At 45.7% G+C, this 23,252-nt stretch overlaps 2 protein-coding genes across 4 annotated transcripts in view; one reads left to right on the plus strand and one right to left on the minus strand.

Moving 5' to 3' along the window:
* The window catches only part of CPEB4 (cytoplasmic polyadenylation element binding protein 4), a 187,295-nt gene that overhangs the window by 116,631 nt on the left and 47,412 nt on the right, over positions 1-23,252 (minus strand). The gene's annotated exons all lie outside the window — the stretch shown is intronic.
* LOC311525731 (uncharacterized protein) lies at positions 20,620-22,086 on the plus strand. The gene is made up of 2 exons (XM_084638078.1): positions 20,620-21,042; positions 21,630-22,086. The coding sequence occupies exons 1-2, from the start codon at positions 20,637-20,639 to the stop codon at positions 21,899-21,901; spliced, it is 678 nt and encodes a 225-aa protein (XP_084494204.1). The 5' UTR covers positions 20,620-20,636; the 3' UTR covers positions 21,902-22,086.

Below are 23,252 nucleotides of genomic sequence, written 5' to 3' on the forward strand. Positions count from 1 at the left end.
CACCCCACCTTCTTAGACTCCGGAGCCCGAGCTCCAGCCCACGCGTCAAAGCGCTATCTACACAGCTATTTTTTTTAGCACTGTTGCAAGCCCACTAGCCAGAGTCTATTGACCTGGGCCTGGAAACTCACTCCCATGGGCTGTGTAGACCTACCCTCCGGGTCAAATTCGAGTCACATGGGTATGGTGGGAAAGTTGCTTCCTGTGGATACGCAGAAGGGTTCAACGAGTCTCTGGGATATTGTTTAATTTCAATCTAGTCACCACGGAAAATACTAAGGAAGTTGTTCAAGAAATTCTACTTACTCTGGAGTCCCTTTGAAGGTCCCCGTTTCTGTATATTGATTTACAGTAACATTGGGGGTATCCGAAAGAATGAGGTGAGACCAGGTTGCCAAAAGCATCCAACAAACTTTAAATGTAGCCAGAGCCCACACAACAGCACCTGCCTGCCCTAAGACTGGCAAAAGGCAGCGTCACCACTAAATGAACAGTTTGTTTCTTTTCCCAGCCTCTCTGAAACCATTCCCACCTCCAACCCCAGCTAGTGGAGAAGGGAAAAACTATGACAAGTTAGAAGTGTGTGTGCACGCATGTGCATATGCGAGGAAGAGGGGTGCACCTAAATTGAATGCTCTAATCTGAACCCTTTCAAATATACGTGGGTGGAAGTGAGAGGGGCAATGTACATTGGAATCCTGAGATACGAATAATTGATTCCAGGTCAAACCAAAATGGGAAGAGGCCCATTTGCTGGTACAAGTTCAGATGCAGCAGACATCTTGGAAGAACTGCCGGTCTTACGAAATTTCAATTTAAAATGGAGGTGTTCTCATGAGATCAGCGATTCTCACAAGATTTCTGCTATTGGGGGTTGAAGTCTTATGAGAACAGCTCATGGGATTTTGGTGTTGCAAAACCTGAACCCCAACTCTGCTTCAGCCATTAATCCTGAACCCCCCATTGCCCAGTCTGATCCCGCTCTGGGTCTCAAGCCAAACACTGCCTCTTCAATTAATCTCTAATAACAATAGAGATTTTTTTAAAAAAAGAATTCCATCTCCAGGGCTATCAAAACAGCGGCTCCCCCTCTCCCCACAAATCTACTTTAAAAGCAAAGAATGAAAGAGAGGAGAGATTATGAAGGGAATTTTCCACACAAAACCTGAGAGCAACATAAGATTTTTTTCCATAATGGAAGTGGAGGGAGGGGGTTGGGAGGAGTGGGGTGAAGCAGTTAACCCAGTTCTTGGGAAAGAACAAAGGGATGAGTGGAATATCCCACTCTGCTTTCTCCCTCCCAAGTTCAGGAGATATATTGCATCTCAAACCCTGATTCTGTTCAAGTGAGTCCATAATATACTATGTACATTTGTCACAGCTCTGACATGAATGGCTAAGTATCACATTCACACAGCTTTGCTTTGCATTACTGCTTGATCCTGCACAGTGCAGAAGCCAAGGGTTTCACATATATAAGTGCAAAGTAGAAAGTGATGTGAGACTTGACACCCACAGGAATCCAATCCTGCACTGTTGGGAGAGCTGCTACAAGGCTGCCGAAGTTACTCCTGCCCAATAGCAGGAGTGTGTCCTTAGGGCCAGATTCTGCTACACTTATTCATGTGACATAGTACCTTACTGAAATCAAGGTATTAATCCAACGTGAGTACAGGTGACTGAATCTAACCTTAAGAAGGGAATATGTAGCCACTGTGAGGAGGGTCACACTTTAGCTCATGGCTCCTCAGGCACTCCCATTCTCTAATCACACCCCATCGCTTTTTAGCCTTGCATTCTCATGACTAAGGTCCAAAATCTACTCAAGTCAATGCAAAAACTTCCGATGGACATCAATGAGCTTTGTATTTTGGGGATGCAAGGAGCATGAGACTTACCTCTGTCCAGTGCAGAGCACCATGCTTAGATCTTTGCCATCCTTGCCCACACACACACATAGCCTCTGCTTGGACTAAAGGTGGAGCATTTCAACACTGTCCACCATGCTGTACCATGCAACCTTCACGATCAAGGCTTCCAGGATGCAGCTATTTCTTTGCAAGTATCTGTGCCCTTCACAATAAATACCATGTAACCTCAGTAAGAATTCACCAGTTCAAAAAGAAGCATAATTATCCAAGGAGGTGGAGACAGCCCGTTCAAAGGATGGGAAAGGAAATAGCATGGACAGAGATAGAGCTGCTCTTAGAGAACGCTGATGACGCACAGGGGTCCCTATTTGGAGTTGAATGGAAGAGTTCAATCCTCTGCCCTGTGTAAGGCCAAACATGACTGGCTGGTGTGGGAAAACAACTACACACACCAAGTATTTCCTGAGTTAGATGGCAATAGTATATGCACAACTATTAGAAAAATGTAACCTGTAATTACTCCAGATGAACGAACAGTCTGAAGAGAGACTGGGGCTCCAACAGCCTGTGTGTCTGTGTAAGCATGTAAGTCATCACAGAGCTTAAAAAGGAAAAAGAAAAAAAGAGAGGGGGAACCACAAAATAATAATTTAAAATAATAAACTTGTTACAGCAGCAATAACAATTACATTCTATCCGAGCTCATGAATAATTCAACAGGCCTCTGCTTCACTCCATGTCTCGTGGCATTTGCAAACCTGCCAGGATTTTCTGCTGGTAAATAATGCATCTGCGGTATTTAAACACACACAATCCCCAAATAATACGAAAGGTTTAACAGCACTGAGGCTGGCAAAGGCCAGTCAGAGGACGTGGAGAGAGGAAATCCGAGAAAGTTAAACTCCTCCATTCATCTGTCTGGGCTTTCTGTCTCTGCAATTTTCAACTGGTTCATCGTCACCTTCAGAAATGCCCTAAAACTGCCAACCTCTCAGCTAGTCTCCTGTTTTATGAATCTATGATAGCCAGTTAATTTGGCATTACTCTTCTGGAGAAAGCTCAGGAAATAGTCTACAATAGGTTTTCAGTGGCAGAATAAAAAATACCAAGGAAGATCGATCAAACTCCAATATTCGACTCTTTCTTTCTTGCACTGTGATTTGTCTGCTAAATCTTCCATTGCAAGTATAATTATGGAACAAGCTGTGTACTTTGGGCAGCTGATTTTACAGGAATGGCAGTCCACGTCAAAGGGAAATCAGCTCAGTTATCCACTGCTAAACTCCAGCATGCAGGCACTGACATCTCGGAATCCATGAACCTAGTTGCTCAAGCCTTTTACAGCTGTTACATGTAGATCTCCAAGTTCCTGTAAGCATATTAACTACCCTCAGCGAGTGGGCCTCCTGTTGCTTCAGACATAGAGGGGAAAGATTGGAAATAGATTTGAAGTCATGGCTAAAACTTGAATATGACTTACTGCATAGTTCTAGGCTTAACATCACAGTGAACTTCTCTCCTTCGATGTCTGCTCAGCAGATGAAAGACAAGAGCAAAGGAAAGGCTGCCCAGGAAATCAGAGAATTAAAAGATATAGTCGGGTGATAAATGGCCATGATATTTGCTTTGATTGATTTAATACTGATGGGACATAAAATGAAAGATGTGCAGGTAATAATAAGGGATGGGTAAACCACATAAGATATAGAGAAGAAACAAAAATGGAACCATTCATCCAGAAGCCTGACCTTTGTTGGTTTAGGAAAAATAATGCTGGATCCAGACCACATCTGCTTTTGGTTTTCCAAAATTGCCCCACCACTTCCTGTTTTCCCCATTTCCAGATCAAAATAATAACTGACCTGAACCTACATTCAGCACTCAAATTGAACCTGAAACTCCAATGTCTTTGAGGCCCAATAAGTTGTGGAGAACTCCTTCAAACATCCCTAATAATAAATAGATAAATAAATAAATAAATAAATACCACACTTTTCCTCAATAAATCTGAAAGTATTTTACAAAGGAGTGCAGTATCATTATCCCCATTTTACAGACAGGGAAAATGAAGCACAGAGAGGTGAAGTGACTTGCTCAATGTCACCCAGTAGGCTAACAGCAGAGCTTCGTTTCTGGGAATCAAACACAGCTCTCCTCAGTCTCAAGTCCAGTGGACTAGGTGCCGCTTAACCCAATTATTCTTCATTTTCCTGCTCCTCTGCATGTCCTGAATCCTGCTGGAAGTGCAACTACTGAAATATAGCGAGAGAAGCTGCTTCTACAGCTGATCAAGCAATCTCATAGCCTGGCCCCAATCTGGGTTTGAAGATCCAAGAGACCAGGAAAATTCAGCTGGTTTTCGAGGGGTCAGAATAAGACATGATCCTTGGACACAGGAGGCCTGGACAGAGAAGTGAAGTAGAAGCAGAGTAGCAAATACAAGCAGAGTGTACAGCTGATAGCTCCAAGGTGGGCAGCTGCACTGCCTCACTTGAGAAAAATCAAGGAGGAAAGAGTCCACCCAGGGGGTGCCTATGGTGAACTGTAAAAATGGTCTGGAAAAGAAAGCGAGCCCTGACACTTTTTGATGGGGTCAGGAATTTACTGGATCCAGGCCCAATGTAACATGAATCCTCTCTTGATAACATCCAAACCCATCCCTAGGAGTAACGTACCCCAGCCGCTGCTCTGCACCTTGCAAGTACGAAGTGTAGCTCCTTTTAAATATCCCACCGTTTGGCCCATCAGGCTCGGGGACAGGGATATAAAACCTCATGGTCCAAGGCTTATTCTCCAACTATTAGGGTGAGACCTTCATAGGGGTACATTACCTCATATGTGTCTATTGTGGGGTTTCTTGCTCCTTCCTCTGAAGCATATGGTGATTTCTAGCCGGAGAAAGGATACTGGACTAGATGGACCTCAGGTCTGAGCCAGTCTGGTCATTCATATGACCAAATGATGAGATTGCTGGTTAACCCTTGAGCTGACAGCAGTGCTACCAAGGGGGTGCCCTTCTGTTACTGTAACTTACTGACCGACAGAGAAGGGACCTCCTCCCATTTCAAGACACTTTGTCCAAACTTTTCTAGCTATGTTCACATGTAAGCTTGGATTTGTTCCTTTTTTACTTATTTTTTTTATCTTGCTGCTGTGGTTGCTCTTGTGCCTGTATTTTTTTTAATTAAATTACAGAGGTTCAGGATCAGAATAAGCCTTCCTTTCCAAATGTGTCTGCTAGCGATTGGCTGGCTCCAGGGGAGACAGGGAGGAGGAGGAAGCAGAAGAGAATTACAAGGTTTCAGATTCCTGTAAACAGAGAAACATTTTTCCAGTCGTCAGACTCCGCGTCCAGTGGAAATAGAGCTTCAATTTCCCCTAGTTAACACAGAGGATCTGGTGGCTGTGCTGTTGACATACCCTCTTCTTCTCTAGCAACTGCTGTATGATGTTTAGTCTGCCGCTGATTCAGAAACCTTGTCTCTGGGCAGTCATTGCTGTGGTTTCCTTCTCCTTTATTTTCCAAGTGTGCCTGGCTTCCAGCCCAGGAGCAGGTGTCTGAGCTCTGGGGGAGGGGCATGACAGCACTGACTTTCTCCCTCCAAACCCTGGATCCGAACTCTGCCAAACTTGATAAAATTCAGATGTGAACTTATGGATTCAGGCTAAACTCTGATAAAGAGCAACATAAATTTCCCTTTATCCCACTCTCTGCCCCATCCTGAGATACATCTCCGTGTTTTCTTGTACTCCATCTGATTGTCTGTGTGCACCTGTTGTCTCTGGCCTTATACTTTCATAAACTCTTTTGGGCAGGGCTCTGTGTTTGTACAGCACCCAGCACCATGGGGCAGGAGCGGCGCAAGCTCCCTAAAAGTGGGGAGAAGCACCGGTGCCCGAACCATGCTCCGCCCCACATGCTGCCCCTTCCCCCTCCCCCCCGAGGCCCCATCCTCACTCTACCCCTTCTCCTCAAGTGCCACCCCCTCCCCCCGTGCCACCCCTTGCACTGAGGCCCTGCTCCCATGCCAACTGTTTCCCTCAAAATCCCGCACCCCGCTCACTCCTCCCCATCCCCATCCCCCATTTTTACGGCTGGTAAAAAGTGAGAAAGCATAGCCCTCCAACTTTTAAAAGTGATGGGGCCATGACTCCCAGGTCCCCAGAACACCCCTGCAATGGGGCCCTGGTCCATGACTGGGACTCCTAGGAGCAACTGCAATACAAATAAATAAATATTAGGATATGGCAGGATCACCACTGCCAATCACCAATATTTTCGATTAACACAATCAGTGTTAATACCCTTATGCGTATGGATACACACAGCTTGATTCCCATTATTCTGGCAAAGAGAGCAACAATGTCCTCTAACCTGCTACTGGAAGTATCTTTGGCAGTCTCCCATCCAAGCAATATACCAACTCGACTTGGTATTTCTTGTTAAAGCTGATAGACCGTATGAGTGCAGGCACCTACTTATCATCCACATAGATTGCTAAACACTTAGGAGGAAGGATTCTGGGCATAAAAAATGAGAAAAATGACTAAGATAAAAAACAATGTGAAGCAATAACATTAATTTATATCTTTTCCAAATTGCTAATACTGATTTTTCAACTTGCACATGTACAATACATAAATACTGTACATACATATAAGAGTACAGAATTATAGTGCTGCATTCACTGACAATGCCAGCTGACACATTTAGCAGGAAGGATAGTCTTATGCTTAAAACTCATGTCTAGGTTGGTTCTGTTCTTGGCTCTACTGTGTGACCTTGGTAGGGTGACCAGATAGCAAGTGTGAAAAATCGGGACAGAGGGTTGGGGGTAATAGGAGCCTATATAAGAAAAAGCCCCAAATATCAGGACTGTCACTATAAAATCAGGACATCTGGTCACCCTAGACCTTGGACAAGATGCTTCACTCTTCTGCCTCAGGTTCCTCACCTGTAAGAGACACATTGTGAGGTTTTGTTCATGTTTGTAAATCATCTTGAGATCCCTCAAATGCATGGCACTATAGGAGTGCAAAAAATGATCATTTTCACGCTATTTCCCATTCAACAGCGATGACCTCAGGACATAATTAAGTGCAACACAAAGGTGTTTGCCATAGAAGTCTTCTTTCAGATATTCTATTGCACTTATTAGTTTGATGGGTTTTCTACAGCATATGTGAGAAGCATTCATGGCTATCATTGAGGTGAGTGGATGCTAACCTTACATTTAGCCAAACTCCAGCCCCTCTGGAAGTATTCGTGGTGCATCTGTCAAGGATTACAATTAATTAATGGCTGTTCCAGTTTGCTACTGGAAGTCCCGGATGACTGGAAAAAGGCTAATGTAGTGCCAATCTTTAAAAAAGGGAAGAAGGAGGATTCTGGGAACTACAGGCCAGTGAGCCTCACTTCAGTCCCCGGAAAAATCATGGAGCAGGTCCTCAAAGAATCAATCCTGAAGCACTTACATGAGAGGAAAGTGATCAGGAACAGTCAGCATGGATTCACCAAGGGAAGGTCATGCCTGACTAATCTAATCGCCTTCTATGATGAGATTACTGGTTCTGTGGATGAAGGGAAAGCAGTGGATGTACTGTATCTTGACTTTAGCAAAGCTTTTGACACGGTCTCCCACAGTATTCTTGTCAGCAAGTTAAAGAAGTATGGGCTGGATGAATGCACTATAAGGTGGGTAGAAAGTTGGCTAGATCGTCGGGCTCAACGGATAGTGATCAATGGCTCCATGTCTGGTTGGCAGCCGGTGTCAAGTGGAGTGCCCCAGGGGTCGGTCCTGGGGCCAATTTTGTTCAATATCTTCATAAATGATCTGGAGGATGGTGTGGATTGCACTCTCAGCAAATTTGCAGATGATACTAAACTGGGAGGAGTGGTAGATACGCTGGAGGGCAGGGATAGGATACAGAGGGACCTAGACAAATTGGAGGATTGGGCCAAAAGAAATCTGATGAGGTTCAATAAGGATAAGTGCAGGGTCCTGCACTTAGGACAGAAGAACCCAATGCACAGCTACAGATTAGGGACCGAATGGCTAGGCAGCAGTTCTGCGGAAAAGGACCTAGGGGTGACAGTGGACGAGAAGCTGGATATGAGTCAGCAGTGTGCCCTTGTTGCCAAGAAGGCCAATGGCATTTTGGGATGTATAAGTAGGGGCATAGCGAGCAGATCGAGGGACGTGATCGTCCCCCTCTATTCGACATTGGTGAGGCCTCATCTGGAGTACTGTGTCCAGTTTTGGGCCCCACACTACAAGAAGGATGTGGATAAACTGGAGAGAGTCCAGCGAAGGGGAACAAAAATGATTAGGGGTCTGGAACACATGACTTATGAGGAGAGGCTGAGGGAACTGGGATTGTTTAGTCTGCAGAAGAAAAGAATGAGGGGGGATTTGATAGCTGCTTTCAACTACCTGAGAGGTGGTTCCAGAGAGGATGGTTCTAGACTATTCTCAGTGGTGGAAGAGGACAGGACAAGGAGTAATGGTCTCAAGTTGCAGTGGGGGAGGTTTAGGTTGGATATTAGGAAAAACTTTTTCACTAGGAGGGTGGTGAAACACTGGAATGCGTTGCCTAGGGAGGTGGTGGAATCTCCTTCCTTAGAAGTTTTTAAGGTCAGGCTTGACAAAGCCCTGGCTGGGATGATTTAATTGGGGATGGGTCCTGCTTTTGAGCAGGGGGTTGGACTAGATGACCTCCTGAGGTCCCTTCCAACCCTGATATTCTATGATTCTATGATTCTAAGTGTCCACGTCACAAAAACACCACAACATTTGGCACTTATCCTTTTGCTGGCACCTTAGCAGAAGCCAAGTATGAAATGCATCAGGAGACTAGACTTTCCTTTCACTCCTCGGTCAGAGTTGAGGCCCACTGGTAGGCCAGCGTGGAGGAGGCGTTAATTGCTCATCTGTATTGAACCTGCAGTGTATATATTCTTTTATTTTCCAAGGCTGATAAGCTGGTATTTCAACCACACTGAGTTCACATTCACACACACACATGTGTGTGATGGAACAATTTTTATAATGGGCGTGCTGAGAGCCACTGAACCAAACTGTAAACCCTGTATATGATGGAAACCACTTCAAGCCAGGGGGTGGGGCAGCATTACTACTGTCAGCACCTACGCACACACACCTCTAGTAGATCAAAATCAGGATTCCTCCTCATACAGGATGCTTATTCACAAAGCCTACACTATAATTCTTCATAATGCTGCATTTGGTATGTGATGATTCAGTAATTTCCTTCTTTGCAATGTGTCCGTTTTGAGCACATTCACTCTATGCTACTTTAGAGTCGACCATTTGGAAAGCTTCTGAATTTCTCTCCCTCCATATTGAACTGAGTGTGTGCACGCACACACAAAATCAGGCATAACAATATTATGGCAAGAAGTATTATGCTCCCTGTGCACTCAGAACAGCTGTGGCAACACTAGTCTCAAACAGCTAACTAGCTGAGACTCTCTCAATTGCTCTGGTGTTCCTCAGGTTCCCAAAGTGATGGATTCACTGGGCAAGTGCGATACATGTAATACACACACACCCCAAAATACCTTTGATACTCCCCCAACTGTACATACCATAGGAGATGGAGGCTGCAGTTCTAATAACTTTACATTCATTTGGATAATAAAGGGCCAAAGGTCACGTTGCCAAAGTCACATTCATTTCATGTAACAGGTCAACTCATTTTGTTGATACAATGGTTAAGCAGCAAGGAGATTAACTGTTTGCTGTGTCCCAAGGAGATGATCTCATCTGAGATAGATTTTTCTTTTGTTCCACATAGAGAGAAACGATTTCCAACTGGGAGCTTCAACGCAGCATGTGCAACAGAGATACGCAATACAAAGCAAGCCCCTGCAGTTCAAATAAAGTGCCTAATGCTCAGGGTTTTCAGGCTGTGTACTGTATGCTTTGGCCATTCGCCAGAAGCAGTGTATGTTTGGGGGGTTACTTGAGAGGAGTAAGGGGGGTAGAATAAAAAACATACCTCTTCAAGAAAGGCAGCATCAAAATGAGGAAAAGTGCATCTGTGCAACAGCCTGGCTGTGTGTCCCTTTCTAGTGGCTGGTCCCACACGAGAGAGCTGTTCCTTTAGCTCTGGTGGCAGAAACTAGAGCTTTTGGTGCTAGAAGTCCCAGGTTCTATTCCTACTGATGACCTGGTCAAGGGGGTTCAAGAGAATTCAGCTCTGGTTCTACACTTCCTGAAAGGTTGGGGGCCAGCTTTTGGATTCCTGCTCATTTTAAAAAGTAACATCTCTAGCACAAAGAAACCTGCCAGTACCAGAGTAGCAGCCGTGTTAGTCTTTATCTGCAAAAAGAACAGGAGGACTTGTGGCACCTTAGGGACTAACAAATTTATCTGAGCATAAGCTTTTGTGAGCTACAGTTCACTTCATCGGATGCATCCCATACAAAAACTTTTTGTGAGGGATGCATCTGATGAAGTGAGCTGTAGCTCACGAAAGCTTATGCTCAAATAAATTTGTTAGTCTCTAAGGTGCCACAAGTCCTCCTTTTCTTTCTGCCAGTATCATTAACCCTAAACTCTGCAGCATAAGACAATGGGTTTTCCAGCTCCATATGATTTCCCATTGTCTTTACAACAGTAAGTCTCTTACTGATGCCTCACAGAGCAGTTCACCAGGTGTACTGTCTGGATAAGGACACATTTCTAAAGCTCCACAAATTAAAATTGTCATGTTTGCTTAAGTCCTTCCTCCTACATCCCAGATTCCTAAATTCTAAGATACTTAGAGGGACATGTCAGCTCCCAGCCTGTGGGAATAATATGCAAAATCTTTTACAGGTTTGGGTTTATTTTTAGGCATTACCCATGTTCAAAACAAAAAATAAGGAATGGAGTCAACATGCAGAAACAACAAGCCCAGCAAAATAGGAGACCTCATTGTTACATGTTGCTAACACCTCAGGCACAACCCCATAGGTTTATTTGTGAAATTCCTACAGGAGGGATGGGGAGAAGGCCACTCAAAGATCTCAAGAGCTGCAACGGGAGGAACACAACATGTTTTAATATACTCAGGAAATGACTGTGCAAACTACAGGAAAGGAGAGAAAGGGGAGTTGGAAAGTACATTCCCTAGCTGGGAAATCAGTGAAAAGCCTGGGAAGAGCTATGTCAAAGACCAGCAAGAAGGGGAAAGAGGGAGGGAAGAGTCCATTAAGTAGCTGATGTACAGAGAAGTATCCCGAGTTTGGTGAGAGCTGGGAGGTGGAGCAGGAAGGAGTGACCGAGATGTGATCTGATACCCAGTGTTTCTCTAAGCAGTCTCTGGCAGGGCATGCTCTGGCAGCACACAATGGGGTGTATTCTCTTGATGCTATGTGCTGCAATGACTGATACTTTAGTACCGCTGATCCCTGTCCCTTGTAGACAGAAGCCTTAAATTAAAGATATTCAAGGAAACTCTGTAAGGCTCATCTGCCACATCAATGCCAGCCAAGGATCTCACTCTTCTGCTTCCCTCCTCTCCCCCCGCATGAATTAAAATGAGTTTTGTTGCAATTTATCTTAATCTCCATTTGTCTATATTACAAAACCTCAGCATAACTCTTCAACAAGGCTCAGGCCTACGAGGCTGTTCTATATTATCTATTTGTCCAGGTTTTAACACCACTCTCCTTAACACAGTGTGAGCATATGATGTAGGGCAGGTTTAAAGAGCACTGTCAAAGTTGTGTGAGAGCCCCACGACTGGGAGACTGTTCCAGCGGATGAGGAGTAAGGGGCATAGATTTGTCAGGAGAGCTGCTAGTCCAATATGTTCATACACAACACCTGGCTCAAGTCTGGGCTATTTCACCCTTTCATAAGCACCATATTCACTCACAAATATCAGAAGATATGTATGTGTTGGGCCAGATTTGGCTGTCAGTTACACTGGTGTGAATTCGAAGTAACTTCTTTTGGCTTCCATTGCCTTCTTCACTTGGAATTCATCAAGGAGGAGGATCCCAGAATCTGGACTCCAGCCCAAGTCCAGACATCTACACTGCAATTTTATAGGCCTGCAGCCCAAGCCCTACAAGCGCAAGTCAACTGACACAGGTACTTTTACTCCAGTGTAGATATATGCTTGCATGAAAGCCCCTTCACTGTGCATGTCAGCGTATTTACATCCACTTTAAGGCCCCTTTATATGACTTGCACATTGCGAAGAGGCCTCAGTGTAAATGAAAATCAACTGCATTTGCTAGAGCATTTCCCCAAATTCAGGGAGATGGGGCAAAGAGAGGAAAACTGGGGGTAAGGAAAAGCACCACCACGCACCAAACCCAACAGTAAATGAGATATGATCCAGAGCACGCAGACCTCCAAAAGGAAAGGAGAAATGAGGTTTCTTGGAAATGCCAGGATGTGGTACACCAGTCCCAACTTCCCCCTCTCCCTCCCACTCTCCGGTAAGGGCTGCCGGAAGTGCTCACATCATTTGTTACTTGGATGTGTCACTCACAGCTTGGATCAGCAGTGCCAGCCAGTTGGGCCATTCTGGTTCCCTTGTCAAGGAGACCATCTTTCTGAGGAAGGGCTTTGTGTTCTGTTTGAAAGGCATATGAATGAGCATACAGCTAGGCATACACCTGTAACAGTGGAATCAGCAGCACTGCCAGAATATGAATAACCCCTTCATTAAGCTCCTGCCTTGTGCTACAAAAGCACATAAAGAGCCACCAACGTCACATCCCAGCCACATACAAAGCCAGCGCCGTGCTGCATAAATCATGCATAGCCACATCATCTGTTATAGATTCACAAAGCTGTAATCACTAATTATGCTGAGGTATATTCAATTACCTACAGAATATGGTTTTCAGAGCATCAGATAGCGCAGTTAGTGGCATACACACATGCTGTATGTTTCTAGTCTGGAATTTTATGACTGTGATTCCCATCTCCTATAATGTGTAATATCTTATCGAACCGGGAGAGGACACCTGGGCTTTTCATTGTGAAGCTAATACCAATGTGCAAGAGCCCAGATGAATGAAACTGACATATCTTAGAATTTGTATATATGCTTAAAATGGATCAATTTTGACTTGGGTAGCCATTTATGGAGCTGAAACAACACGAGATCTTGTGTTACGAGTATATTTACTATCCAGGGACTGGATGTGAGGAGACCAGAACACACATTATGCTAGACTCCTAAGGGCTCCCCTGCAGCATTTTAAAAGCAAATACAAATACAGATAAACATATGAAATAGAAACCCCACATATCCCAATTCAGAACATGCAGCAACACCAACAGGGAAGTGCATCACTGCTCATGCTATCAATGTAACTGGAGGGAAGCTCAGCTTGAAACTGACAGAACGGAGCTTGGCCTTTTGGATCTGGGCTTTTGCTTCAGGCCTCTCTCTAAATTTATAGATTGGGGGAGAAGATTCAGAGCTCCTAAGATCAACAGCTTCCTCCTGCAGCAGGACTTCCTCAAATGCCTGCCCCGCGACCTTTCACTCTCAACCAGTACTTAGTGGTCTACACTTAAATTAGGCTGACATACCTACAGCTTTCAAGGGTATGAAAAATCCATACCCTGATGGCCTAACCCCTGGTGTAGATGCAATGAGGTCAATGGAAGAATGCTTCCAGCAACTGTCACTCAAGAAGGTGGGGTTTCTACAGCAGCAGCAGAACTCCAACCATCGCCATAGAGAGCGTTTACGCTATAGCAGGGATTGGACTTTAAGCTGTGCAGCCCAGGACTGGCCCACCAGGGGGGTGAGAAATAGGGTGGATTTAAGCTACCTTTGTGCCCTCCTGATCCTGGGCTGCTCAAGGGGTTGGAGAGGCCCCTGGTGTAACGTAGACAGTCCATGAGGACCTGTCCAAGTTATGGCAGATTATGGCTATTTTCTGCAGTGCCTACGTTGGGGGAATTTTCCCAAGGGCGAACCAAGGTTTTTACAGGCCCTTTATTGCCCTCGGGCCCTTTTACCTGCTGTAAAGGGGATAAGCAGGGTTGAGGATCTCACCCTTGGAGATCAGCCAGTGCTGTACAACTGATTACTCATGTTATGCTGTTATGTTCAATAAAGGTCAGAGTCATGCACCCCACCTTCATGTGCCTGCTACTTATTTGCCCTGTAATTTTTGACTATCAAAGCAATACTGCATCTCAGTTTCCCCATGTGTAAAATCGGATGGTATCACTGCACAGAGGTGGTAGATAGTAATGGAATGTTTGTACAGCACTATCAACGTGATGCAGGTAGGCACCACTTAATGTTCTATTGATCTTCAAACACACCTCCATATTAAGGTGTCCATTCATGCATTCCCCAAAATACCAGACATACTGGTATTTCTGGGAACAGTATGGACTCGCCCCCATCTGCATGACACTGTCCCCACTGGCATGTCCTCTCACTCCTGGAGGACACCATTTTGGAGAGCACACTGTCCCATCTCACCAGCATGACCTTGCATGCATGCACATATGAGGTCTCACCAGTAGGGGCAGGGCAGCACGCTCTTCAAAATGGCATTCTCCATGTGGCATGACCTTACAAGCACCATGCATGCAAGGTCATGCTGGAGGAGGCAGAGTGGCATACTCTTCAAACTGGGGTCCACCGTCCATGATACTGGACAAAACCATGTGGGATTTTGTCTCAGGAGCGGACTGGGGACAAACCATTTAAAAGCAGGGCCATTTTAAAACCGGACTAATCGCCTACCTACTCCATATCCCTCCCTAATGGGTCTCAAACAAGTCTTGCATGTGTAAAGTACACACTCTGTACATATCGTGGAACCTGACATGGAGACATTTAGGAGGAAGGGGTTTTTCTGTGGGAGAAAAACAGGAATCTCCAGGGGAAGAGCAGCCACCAAATAAAGCCTGCAATGCTATCTAGGGTGATAAGTGGGGCAAAAGGCTCTCTCCTCCAAGCAGGCCAAGTGGTTATGCTGGGTTGGCATGTAGCACAGCAGCCCACATGACTCATGTGAGCTGCCTAGAAGCTTTAATTACAAATACCGAGTGCTCAGCCTGCCCTTTGTATAGAGGGTGTTTGTTTTAATGTCAGCTGAGTGCTGACAACGCCAGCCTGCACAGAGATGGATCTCTGTGCCTCCCACTCTCACACCCTCCAGTGGCTTAGAGGTGGAGTGCAGCAGTTGTTCTCAGAGATGATTTATTAGCCTCATCCTGCAGTTATCTTCGGGGTTGGGGAGGGAAGGGCAATCTCATTTGGTGACTTGCCTTCAGGGCCAAGCAGAGCTGTGAGCCACCCACATCTTTGTGTCTGAGCTCGGCTGATCCAATGAGGAGAGAGGGAAAGTCACATACTGCGTAGCCCTGACGTGTCTGCAGAGGAAGAACTGAAGCTTACTTTAAGCTTTCTCCTTCCCAAATGCCAGTTATTCTTTGCAACTGATGTGCACTTTGATCACAGTACCTGCCCTCCCATCATATGATGTGGTTCAGACTCACACAACTAATTGCTAACAAGAAGCATAGCTACTGTAATAAGAGGTATTGATACATCTGATAGGATATATAAACTGATAAATTTCTGTATGAAAGACTCTCACAGAAATCTTGTCACTGCCAGACAGAACAGGCATCATTTGCACACAGGTGCATGGAAGAAGCAGATCAGATGGAAGGATCCAAGTGTTATCTAAGTTAAAGTCATTGGATTGTTGTATAAAAATAATAATATAAATGAAAGGGAAGTTTTTGAGTTAAAAATCAAAAATATTTTTCCTTATTTTTGGTGCTTAGATACTAATGTAACAGGCACAGTAAAAAAATACCATAGCTAGACTGATCAGAGCTACCCAACCTGTGGCCCTGGGGTCCCTTGTGATCCTTGAGTCACTAAAATGTGGCCCTCATGAGCTTCTATGTTAAGAAAATGTATATTTGGTTATGAATTGAATATGTGATCCCTGAGCCAGGCCCTGTGATTTTTAAATGGAAGTATTTGAATCAGGCCCATCACTACACGTGCTACCTCCCCGGCTGACTCCCACATCTTTCCCTGCAGCCCCAGGAGTGCTCTGGACAGCTGTGGTCTCTTCCCTGCTTATGCCAGCTGGTTCTGGTCCCCAAGAGGGCATATGCCAGCCAGGGATAGCCAGACCACATCATACACCAGCCACACCCCTTCTCTGCCAGACTTACCCCACTACATCTCATGCTACGGGGTGCAGGGAAGGAGACACAGGAGCCGGCTATACTGACTCCACTTACCGCCAAACTGGGGGCATTGGTGGATGGTTTCTGCTCCCTTGGCCCTACCTGAGCAGGAAAGGGCAAAGTATTCAAAATATTCATCATGGCCCCCTGACTTACAATAATAATCATAGAATATCAGGGTTGGAAGGGACCTCAGGAGGTCATCGAGTCCAACCCCCTGCTCAAAGCAGGGCCAATCCCCAATTTTTGCCCCAGACCCCTAAATGACCCCCTCAAGGATCACAACCCTGGGTTTAGCAGGCCAATGCTCAAACCACTGAGCTATCCCTCCCCCCACAAAGAATAATATGTTTGGCCCTCTGGCGAAAACAGTTAGATGAAAGCTTTTGGATTAGAGGTTACTAAAAGTAACTTACACCATTAAAACTGAAAAAAGGAAAATCTGATTTACCTTTCACCACTTCTGCTGTTCACTGTCTATAATCACTCAGCTCAGCCAATGAAAGCAGACTCACTTCCCCATTTGTTTCCATCTAGCTTAGGTTTTCAATAGCACTCATCACCATGGTATCAAAGTGCTGTTTCTAGTCAGCAGTGTTGCCAACTCCTGCAGTTTTATCAGAGATCTTGCAGTGTTAGGTGTTTTTCTTAAAGTCCCAGCTATTAGAATCAAGAGATTGCATGAGAATCACAGCTTTCATTTTTATAAATTATACATATAAGTTTCCAGCCTTTATGGCTGCAGAGACAAGCCTGAAAAGTAACCTGAGTGTGACCCAAAGACTCGGCAATCAGATGACAAAGGTTTGCTGGGGGGGGGTAAGGGGGAGGTGTTTTCGTTTTGTTTTGGGTTGCTGGGTTTTTTGACTCACAATTTCTAAGATTTTGGGGGGGCTGCCTCATGATCAGCGAATTGAAGACAGTTTCACTTTCTGGTTCCAATGACTGTAATGTTTGTGTCATAAACAGTGCAAGAGAATGTTTGAAATTAAAACAGTATTTACATTTTCAAATAAATCATGAAAACATTTGTTTTTATTTTAAGATTTTATAAAAACCTTTTTTGTTGTTTAAACAAAGCGTATCTTTGTAGCTGAAACCTCCTGATAATTTCTCTTCAATACTTTGTGTGAGAGGACCCTGAGTCCATGCAAAGATGGCAAAGCACATCCTCAAAAGCAGGAACCCTCGCAACACCCAGTGGCGCTGTGCCTGACAAAACAGTATGAAAGGTTTTTTTCCCTATAATAAGGATCTCTTTCCCTGGCATTTCCCTATAGCTGACCACCCCTTCTAAACCCTGACATGCTTTCTACTACAATGCCGATCTCAGAAAGCTGTGCCTGTTCTTCTCAGATGCAGAAACACAATTTGCTTCTACCTTACCTGGAAGAGTATATAAAGGTGCACTGCAGGCATAGCTGCTGCAACTGTAACACATGGCTTCCTCTTTCTATTTCTCCCATGCAATCAGCATTTGCGATTTAGTCCCCTTTTATCATGGCCTTACAGTATTATGGCTTGGTATTTAGTCTTCCATAGGCTTAAAAGGGCAGCTTCTCCTTGAGCTTATCAGTCAGAATAAGGAAGCTGCTTGATGGAGTGCCAGGAGGCTGCTCTAAGATGTCTTTTATGTCTCGATTAAGTCAATATTTTTTATTTTAATTAAAGAGACAGTACACAAAGGCTCCCCTTTAAATAAGATAAGGGTGGGAAAGCATGCCCCCTACACCAACCGAGACAGGAGAATGTGCTAACTGAACAGAGCAGAATGAAAGCTGAGGGTGCCACAACATGGGACTATTTAACAGAAGGGAAGGCAGCCGTTTTGCCAGCAGATGCCCGTGAGCAGAGAACCGTGGAGCACAAAATTAACACACTGGCTCATCAGGAAATGTTAATGTGGGCGAGATGGGAAATTGCTTCATATGGGCAAACAATCTGTGCAGAGCGGATAAGCAGTACTAAAACCTGGTACAAATCTGGGCAGGTTTATCAGAAACCCAGCCTCCTCCTTCAGCCTGCTGCACTGGGCTGGAAAATGCAGGCTCAGGGAAAGGACTCAGACCCCAGTGCCAAAGAGCAACCACCTCTGGAAAACATTCTGCAAAAAGCAGCAATAAGTACTTTCAACCACTAGTCAAAGGTGAGCTGCCACCTTGGCTGTTCTCTTGTTAGATCTCTTATCTTAGAAAAGGTGGGAAACCATCAATGGAATCCCAGAAGTTGCAGTGAAAGGTGTTGGTTATTCACTACTGAGTCTCTTAGTCCATATTGAACTAGTGTGCTGAATTTCTCAAGGAGCTGCTTTTCAGATAGCAAGATCTTGGCCCTTTTTGGTCATTAAAGAACTCAGTGGCAAGTTTCACCAGAGTAGAATGGATTGGGTGACTGCATTCTGCCTATCCAGGACTCTCACACTTTCTGCTCAGACTCATTTCTCCCAATTGTTCAGTCTTATTCTTTCAGTCCATTCTTCAAACTCCATATGACAAACTAAGCTATCTGTTTCAGTCATGTTACTATCCAGAGAACTGAGGTGCCCTGGCAGTGCTGAGTAAGTGAAGTTTGACCAATATGTGTGCACGAGGCCTATTTTTGCAGTGAAATCGTGAAAAATCAAGATAAACGTTTGCTAACAATGCTGTGAGATGCTCATTTTCATGAGTTCTGAATTCACCCCTGCATGTTAGGCTTTTTAAAAATAAAAAATAAGAATTTTAATAAATCCGGGCTCATTATAACAATTTATTTCTCTCCATAATAGTCTCCCTAAAACCTAAATGTAATCCGCTAATGAACTCATTTCCACTACAAAACACTGGCCTCCCTTTTTATCTACCAGCTTCTCCAGAACTTCAGACTCGTGCTTGTTCTCCCAGAGCACTTGCCCCTCCCTTCTCACTCCCCACTGCTTGGCAGGTTCTTCTGAACAGATTACTGGGGCCTGGCTCATTGAGACATAGCCTCTGATCTAACACAGTGCTTGTGGAGAGAGCTAACCATGGGTCATTTTCCCCTTTGCAATTACACCACTACTTCCCCTTTGCAGCGTCATTTGGAGAGCTGAACCCACTTCACAAGCTTCCCACCATCTCCCCTTTAGACACTGCGGGAATCACAGGGATTTTACCAACAGTGGGGCCACAGAAGGTGAAACTGAGTTTAAACTTCAATCAGCAACAGGATTTGATTCAGGTTTTTTTCTGTTTGCTCCCCAGTTTGTTCTCCTACTGCCCCCCCCCCCCTTTGATTCTTCTCCTCTGGTCTAGCAGCCACTTCCAGCATCTGACATTTTAACCAAAACAGCCAAGCCAATCACATAACAAATGGTTACAGTTAAACATGAAGACAATTAGCACCTACACGCCTGATTTTTCAGGTGTGCTGAGCACTCACAACTGTCATTTATTTCATTTGGAGTTGTCAGCACCTCGCCCTCCCCCTTAGAAAACAGGCTCTATGGGTCCAGATCAATGCAAATTCTACAGGTGCTAGAACTCCCATGGCCTCATCTGTCCTGAGCCAACAGACCTGGAACTCTCTGGTGAACTGTGAAATATGTACTGGGGAAAGGGAGAAGAAATTTATTGGAGAGGCAGCACCACTTACAAGAGGGGAGTCAAATCCAGAGCTAGTATAAGCGGGTGCAACTCCATTCAGATCAGTGGCACTGCATCCCCTTAACACCAGGTCTGAATTTATCCCATCATGTTTGTGATCCCATTTGGAAGCAGGGCGAGTGACTGTGATCAAAGAGTTCCTGAGGGATTTCTCCAATTCAGTTCCCAGAAGAGTCTGTGTCTTGCGTGTAGCCACAGGAAAGGCCTTCCACAGAACTGACACTGAGATGCCCTAGGGAAACGCAAACTGTTGCTCAGTGGAGAAGGTCTGTGCTACCCACCCCACTCCACACACCTTTACAGTTAGGAACCTGAGTTTTTATCCTTATTTGCATAGCAAAAGAAGGTAGAGGTCGTGGTTGCACCTCAGTGCTATGTGCAGTCCTGCCACTCCTAGCCCTGGTCTACACTAGGACTTTAGGTCGAATTTAGCAACGTTAAATCGATTTAAACCTGCACCCGTCCACACAGTGAAGCCCTTTATTTCGACTTAAAGGGCTCTTAAAATCGATTTCCTTACTCCACCCCTGACAAGTGGATTAGCGCTTAAATCGACGTTCCCAGCTCGAATTTGGGGTACTGTGGACACAATTTGATGGTATTGGCCTCCGGGAGCTATCCCAGAGTGCTCCATTCTGACCGCTCTGGACAGCACTCTCAACTCAGATGCACTGGCCAGGTAGACAGGAAAAGAACCGCGAACTTTTGAATCTCATTTCCTGTTTGGCCAGCGTGGCAAGCTGCAGGTGACCATGCAGAGCTCATCAGCACAGGTGACCATGATGGAGTCCCAGAATCGCAAAAGAGCTCCAGCATGGACCGAACGGGAGGTACGGGATCTGATCGCTGTTTGGGGAGAGGAATCCGTGCTATCAGAACTCCGTTCCAGTTTTCGAAATGCCAAAACCTTTGTGAAAATCTCCCAGGGCATGAAGGACAGAGGCCATAACAGGGACCCGAAGCAGTGCCGCGTGAAACTGAAGGAGCTGAGGCAAGCCTACCAGAAAACCAGAGAGGCGAACAGCCGCTCTGGGTCAGAGCCCCAAACATGCCGCTTCTATGATGAGCTGCATGCCATTTTAGGGGGTTCAGCCACCACTACCCCAACCGTGTTGTTTGACTCCTTCAATGGAGATGGAGGCAATACGGAAGCAGGTTTTGGGGACGAAGAAGATGATGAGGAGGAGGAGGTTGTACATAGCTCACAGCAAGCAAGCGGAGAAACCGGTTTTCCCGACAGCCAGGAACTGTTTCTCACCCTAGACCTGGAGCCAGTACCCCCCGAACCCACCCAAGGCTGCCTCCTGGACCCAGCAGGCGGAGAAGGGACCTCTGGTGAGTGTACCTTTTAAAATGCTATACATGGTTTAAAAGCAAGCATGTGAAAGGATTACTTTGCCCTGGCATTTGCGGTTCTCCTAGATGTAGTCCTAAAGCCTTTGCAAAAGGTTTCTGGGGAGGGCAGCCTTATTTCGCCCTTCATGGTAGGACACTTTATCACTCCAGGCCAGTAACACATACTCGGGAATCACTGTAGAACAAAGCATTGCAGTGTATGTTTGCTGGCATTCAACCAAAATCCGTTCTCTCTCTCTCTGTGTTATCCTCAGGAGAGTGAGATATAATTCATGGTCACCTGGTTGAAATAGGGTGCTTTTCTTCAGGGACACTCAGTATAGCCCATTCCTGCTGGGCTGTTTGCCTGTGGCTGAACAGAAATGTTCCCCGCTGTTAGCCACAGGGAGGGGGGAAGGTTGAGGGGGTAGTCACGCGGTGGGAGGAGGCAAAATGCGACCTTGTAACGAAAGCACATGTGCTATGTATGTAATGTTAACAGCAAGGTTTACCCTGAAAGAGTGTAGCGACTGTTTTATAAAATGTGTCTTTTTAAATACCGCTGTCCCTTTTTTTTTCTCCACCAGCTGCATGTGTTTCAATGATCACAGGATCTTCTCCTTCCCAGAGGCTAGTGAAGCTTAGAAAGAAAAAAAAACGCACTCGCGATGAAATGTTCTCCAAGCTCATGCTGTCCTCCCACACTGACAGAGCACAGACGAATGCGTGGAGGCAAATAATGTCAGAGTGCAGGAAAGCACAAAATGACCGGGAGGAGAGGTGGAGGGCTGAAGAGAGTAAGTGGCGGGCTGAAGAGAGTAAGTGGCGGGCTGAAGACAGGGCTGAAGCTCAAATGTGACGGCAGCGTGATGAGAGGAGGCAGGATTCAATGCTGAGGCTGCTGCAGGACCAAACCAGAATGCTCCAGTGTATGGTTGAGCTGCAGCAAAGGCAGCTGGAGCACAGACTGCCACTGCTGCCCCTCTGTAACCAACCGCCCTCCTCCCCAAGTTCCATAGCCTCCACACCCAGACGCCCAAGAACGCGGTGGGGGGGCCTCCGGCCAACCAGCCACTCCACAACAGAGGATTGCCCAAAAAAAAGAAGGCTGTCATTCAATAAATTTTAAAGTTGTAAACTTTTAAAGTGCTGTGCTTAAAGTGCTGTGTGGCATTTTCCTTCCCTCCTCCACCACCCCTCCTGGGATACCTTGGTAGTCATCTCCCTATTTGTGTGATGAATGAATAACGAATGCATGACTGTGAAGCAGCAATGACTTTATTGCCTCTGCAAGCGGTGATTAAAGGGAGGAGGGGAGGGTGGTTAGCTTACAGGGAAGTAGAGTGAACCAAGGGGCGGGGGGTTTCATCAAGGAGAAACAAACAGAACTTTCACACTGTAGCCTGGCCAGTCATGAAACTGGTTTTCAAAGCTTCTCTGATGTGTACCGCGCCCTCCTGAGCTCTTCTAACCGCCCTGGTGTCTGGCTGCGCGTAACCAGCAGCTAGGCGATTTGCCTCAGCCTCCCACCCCGCCATAAACGTCTCCCCCTTACTCTCACAGATATTGTGGAGCACACAGCAAGCAGTAATAACAGTGGGAATATTGGTTTCGCTGAGGTCTAAGCGAGTCAGTAAACTGAGCCAGCGCGCCTTTAAACGTCCAAATGCACATTCTACCACCATTCTGCACTTGCTCAGCCTGTAGTTGAACAGCTCCTGACCACTGTCCAGGCTGCCTGTGTACGGCTTCATGAGCCATGGCATTAAGGGGTAGGCTGGGTCCCCAAGGATACATATAGGCATTTCAACATCCCCAACAGTTATTTTCTGGTCTGGGAAGAAAGTCCCTTCCTGCAGCTTTTGAAACAGACCAGAGTTCCTGAAGATGCGAGCATCATGCACCTTTCCCGGCCATCCCACGTTGATGTTGGTGAAACGTCCCTTGTGATCCACCAGAGCTTGCAGCACTATCGAAAAGTACCCCTTGCGGTTTATGTACTCGCCGGCTTGGTGCTCTGGTGCCAAGATAGGGATATGGGTTCCGTCTATAGCCCCACCACAGTTAGGGAATCCCATTGCAGCAAAGCCATTCACTATGACCTGCACATTTCCCAGGGTCACTACCCTTGATATCAGCAGATCTTTGATTGCGTGAGCTACTTGCATCACAGCAGCCCCCACAGTAGATTTGCCCACTCCAAATTGATT

Source organism: Lepidochelys olivacea (genome assembly GCF_965140295.1).
Source record: "Lepidochelys olivacea isolate rLepOli2 genome assembly, chromosome: 8".
NCBI lineage: Eukaryota > Metazoa > Chordata > Testudines > Cheloniidae > Lepidochelys > Lepidochelys olivacea.

What these genes read in the sequence shown, in the direction of transcription:
- LOC311525731 (XM_084638078.1), top strand. Translation starts at nt 20,637, where the DNA reads ATGAAGGACAGAGGCCATAACAGGGACCCGAAGCAGTGCCGCGTGAAA. An exon ending in AGGCGGAGAAGGGACCTCTG is followed by an intron (nt 21,043 to 21,629) that starts GTGAGTGTACCT and finishes TTTCTCCACCAG; the next exon opens with CTGCATGTGTTTCAATGATC.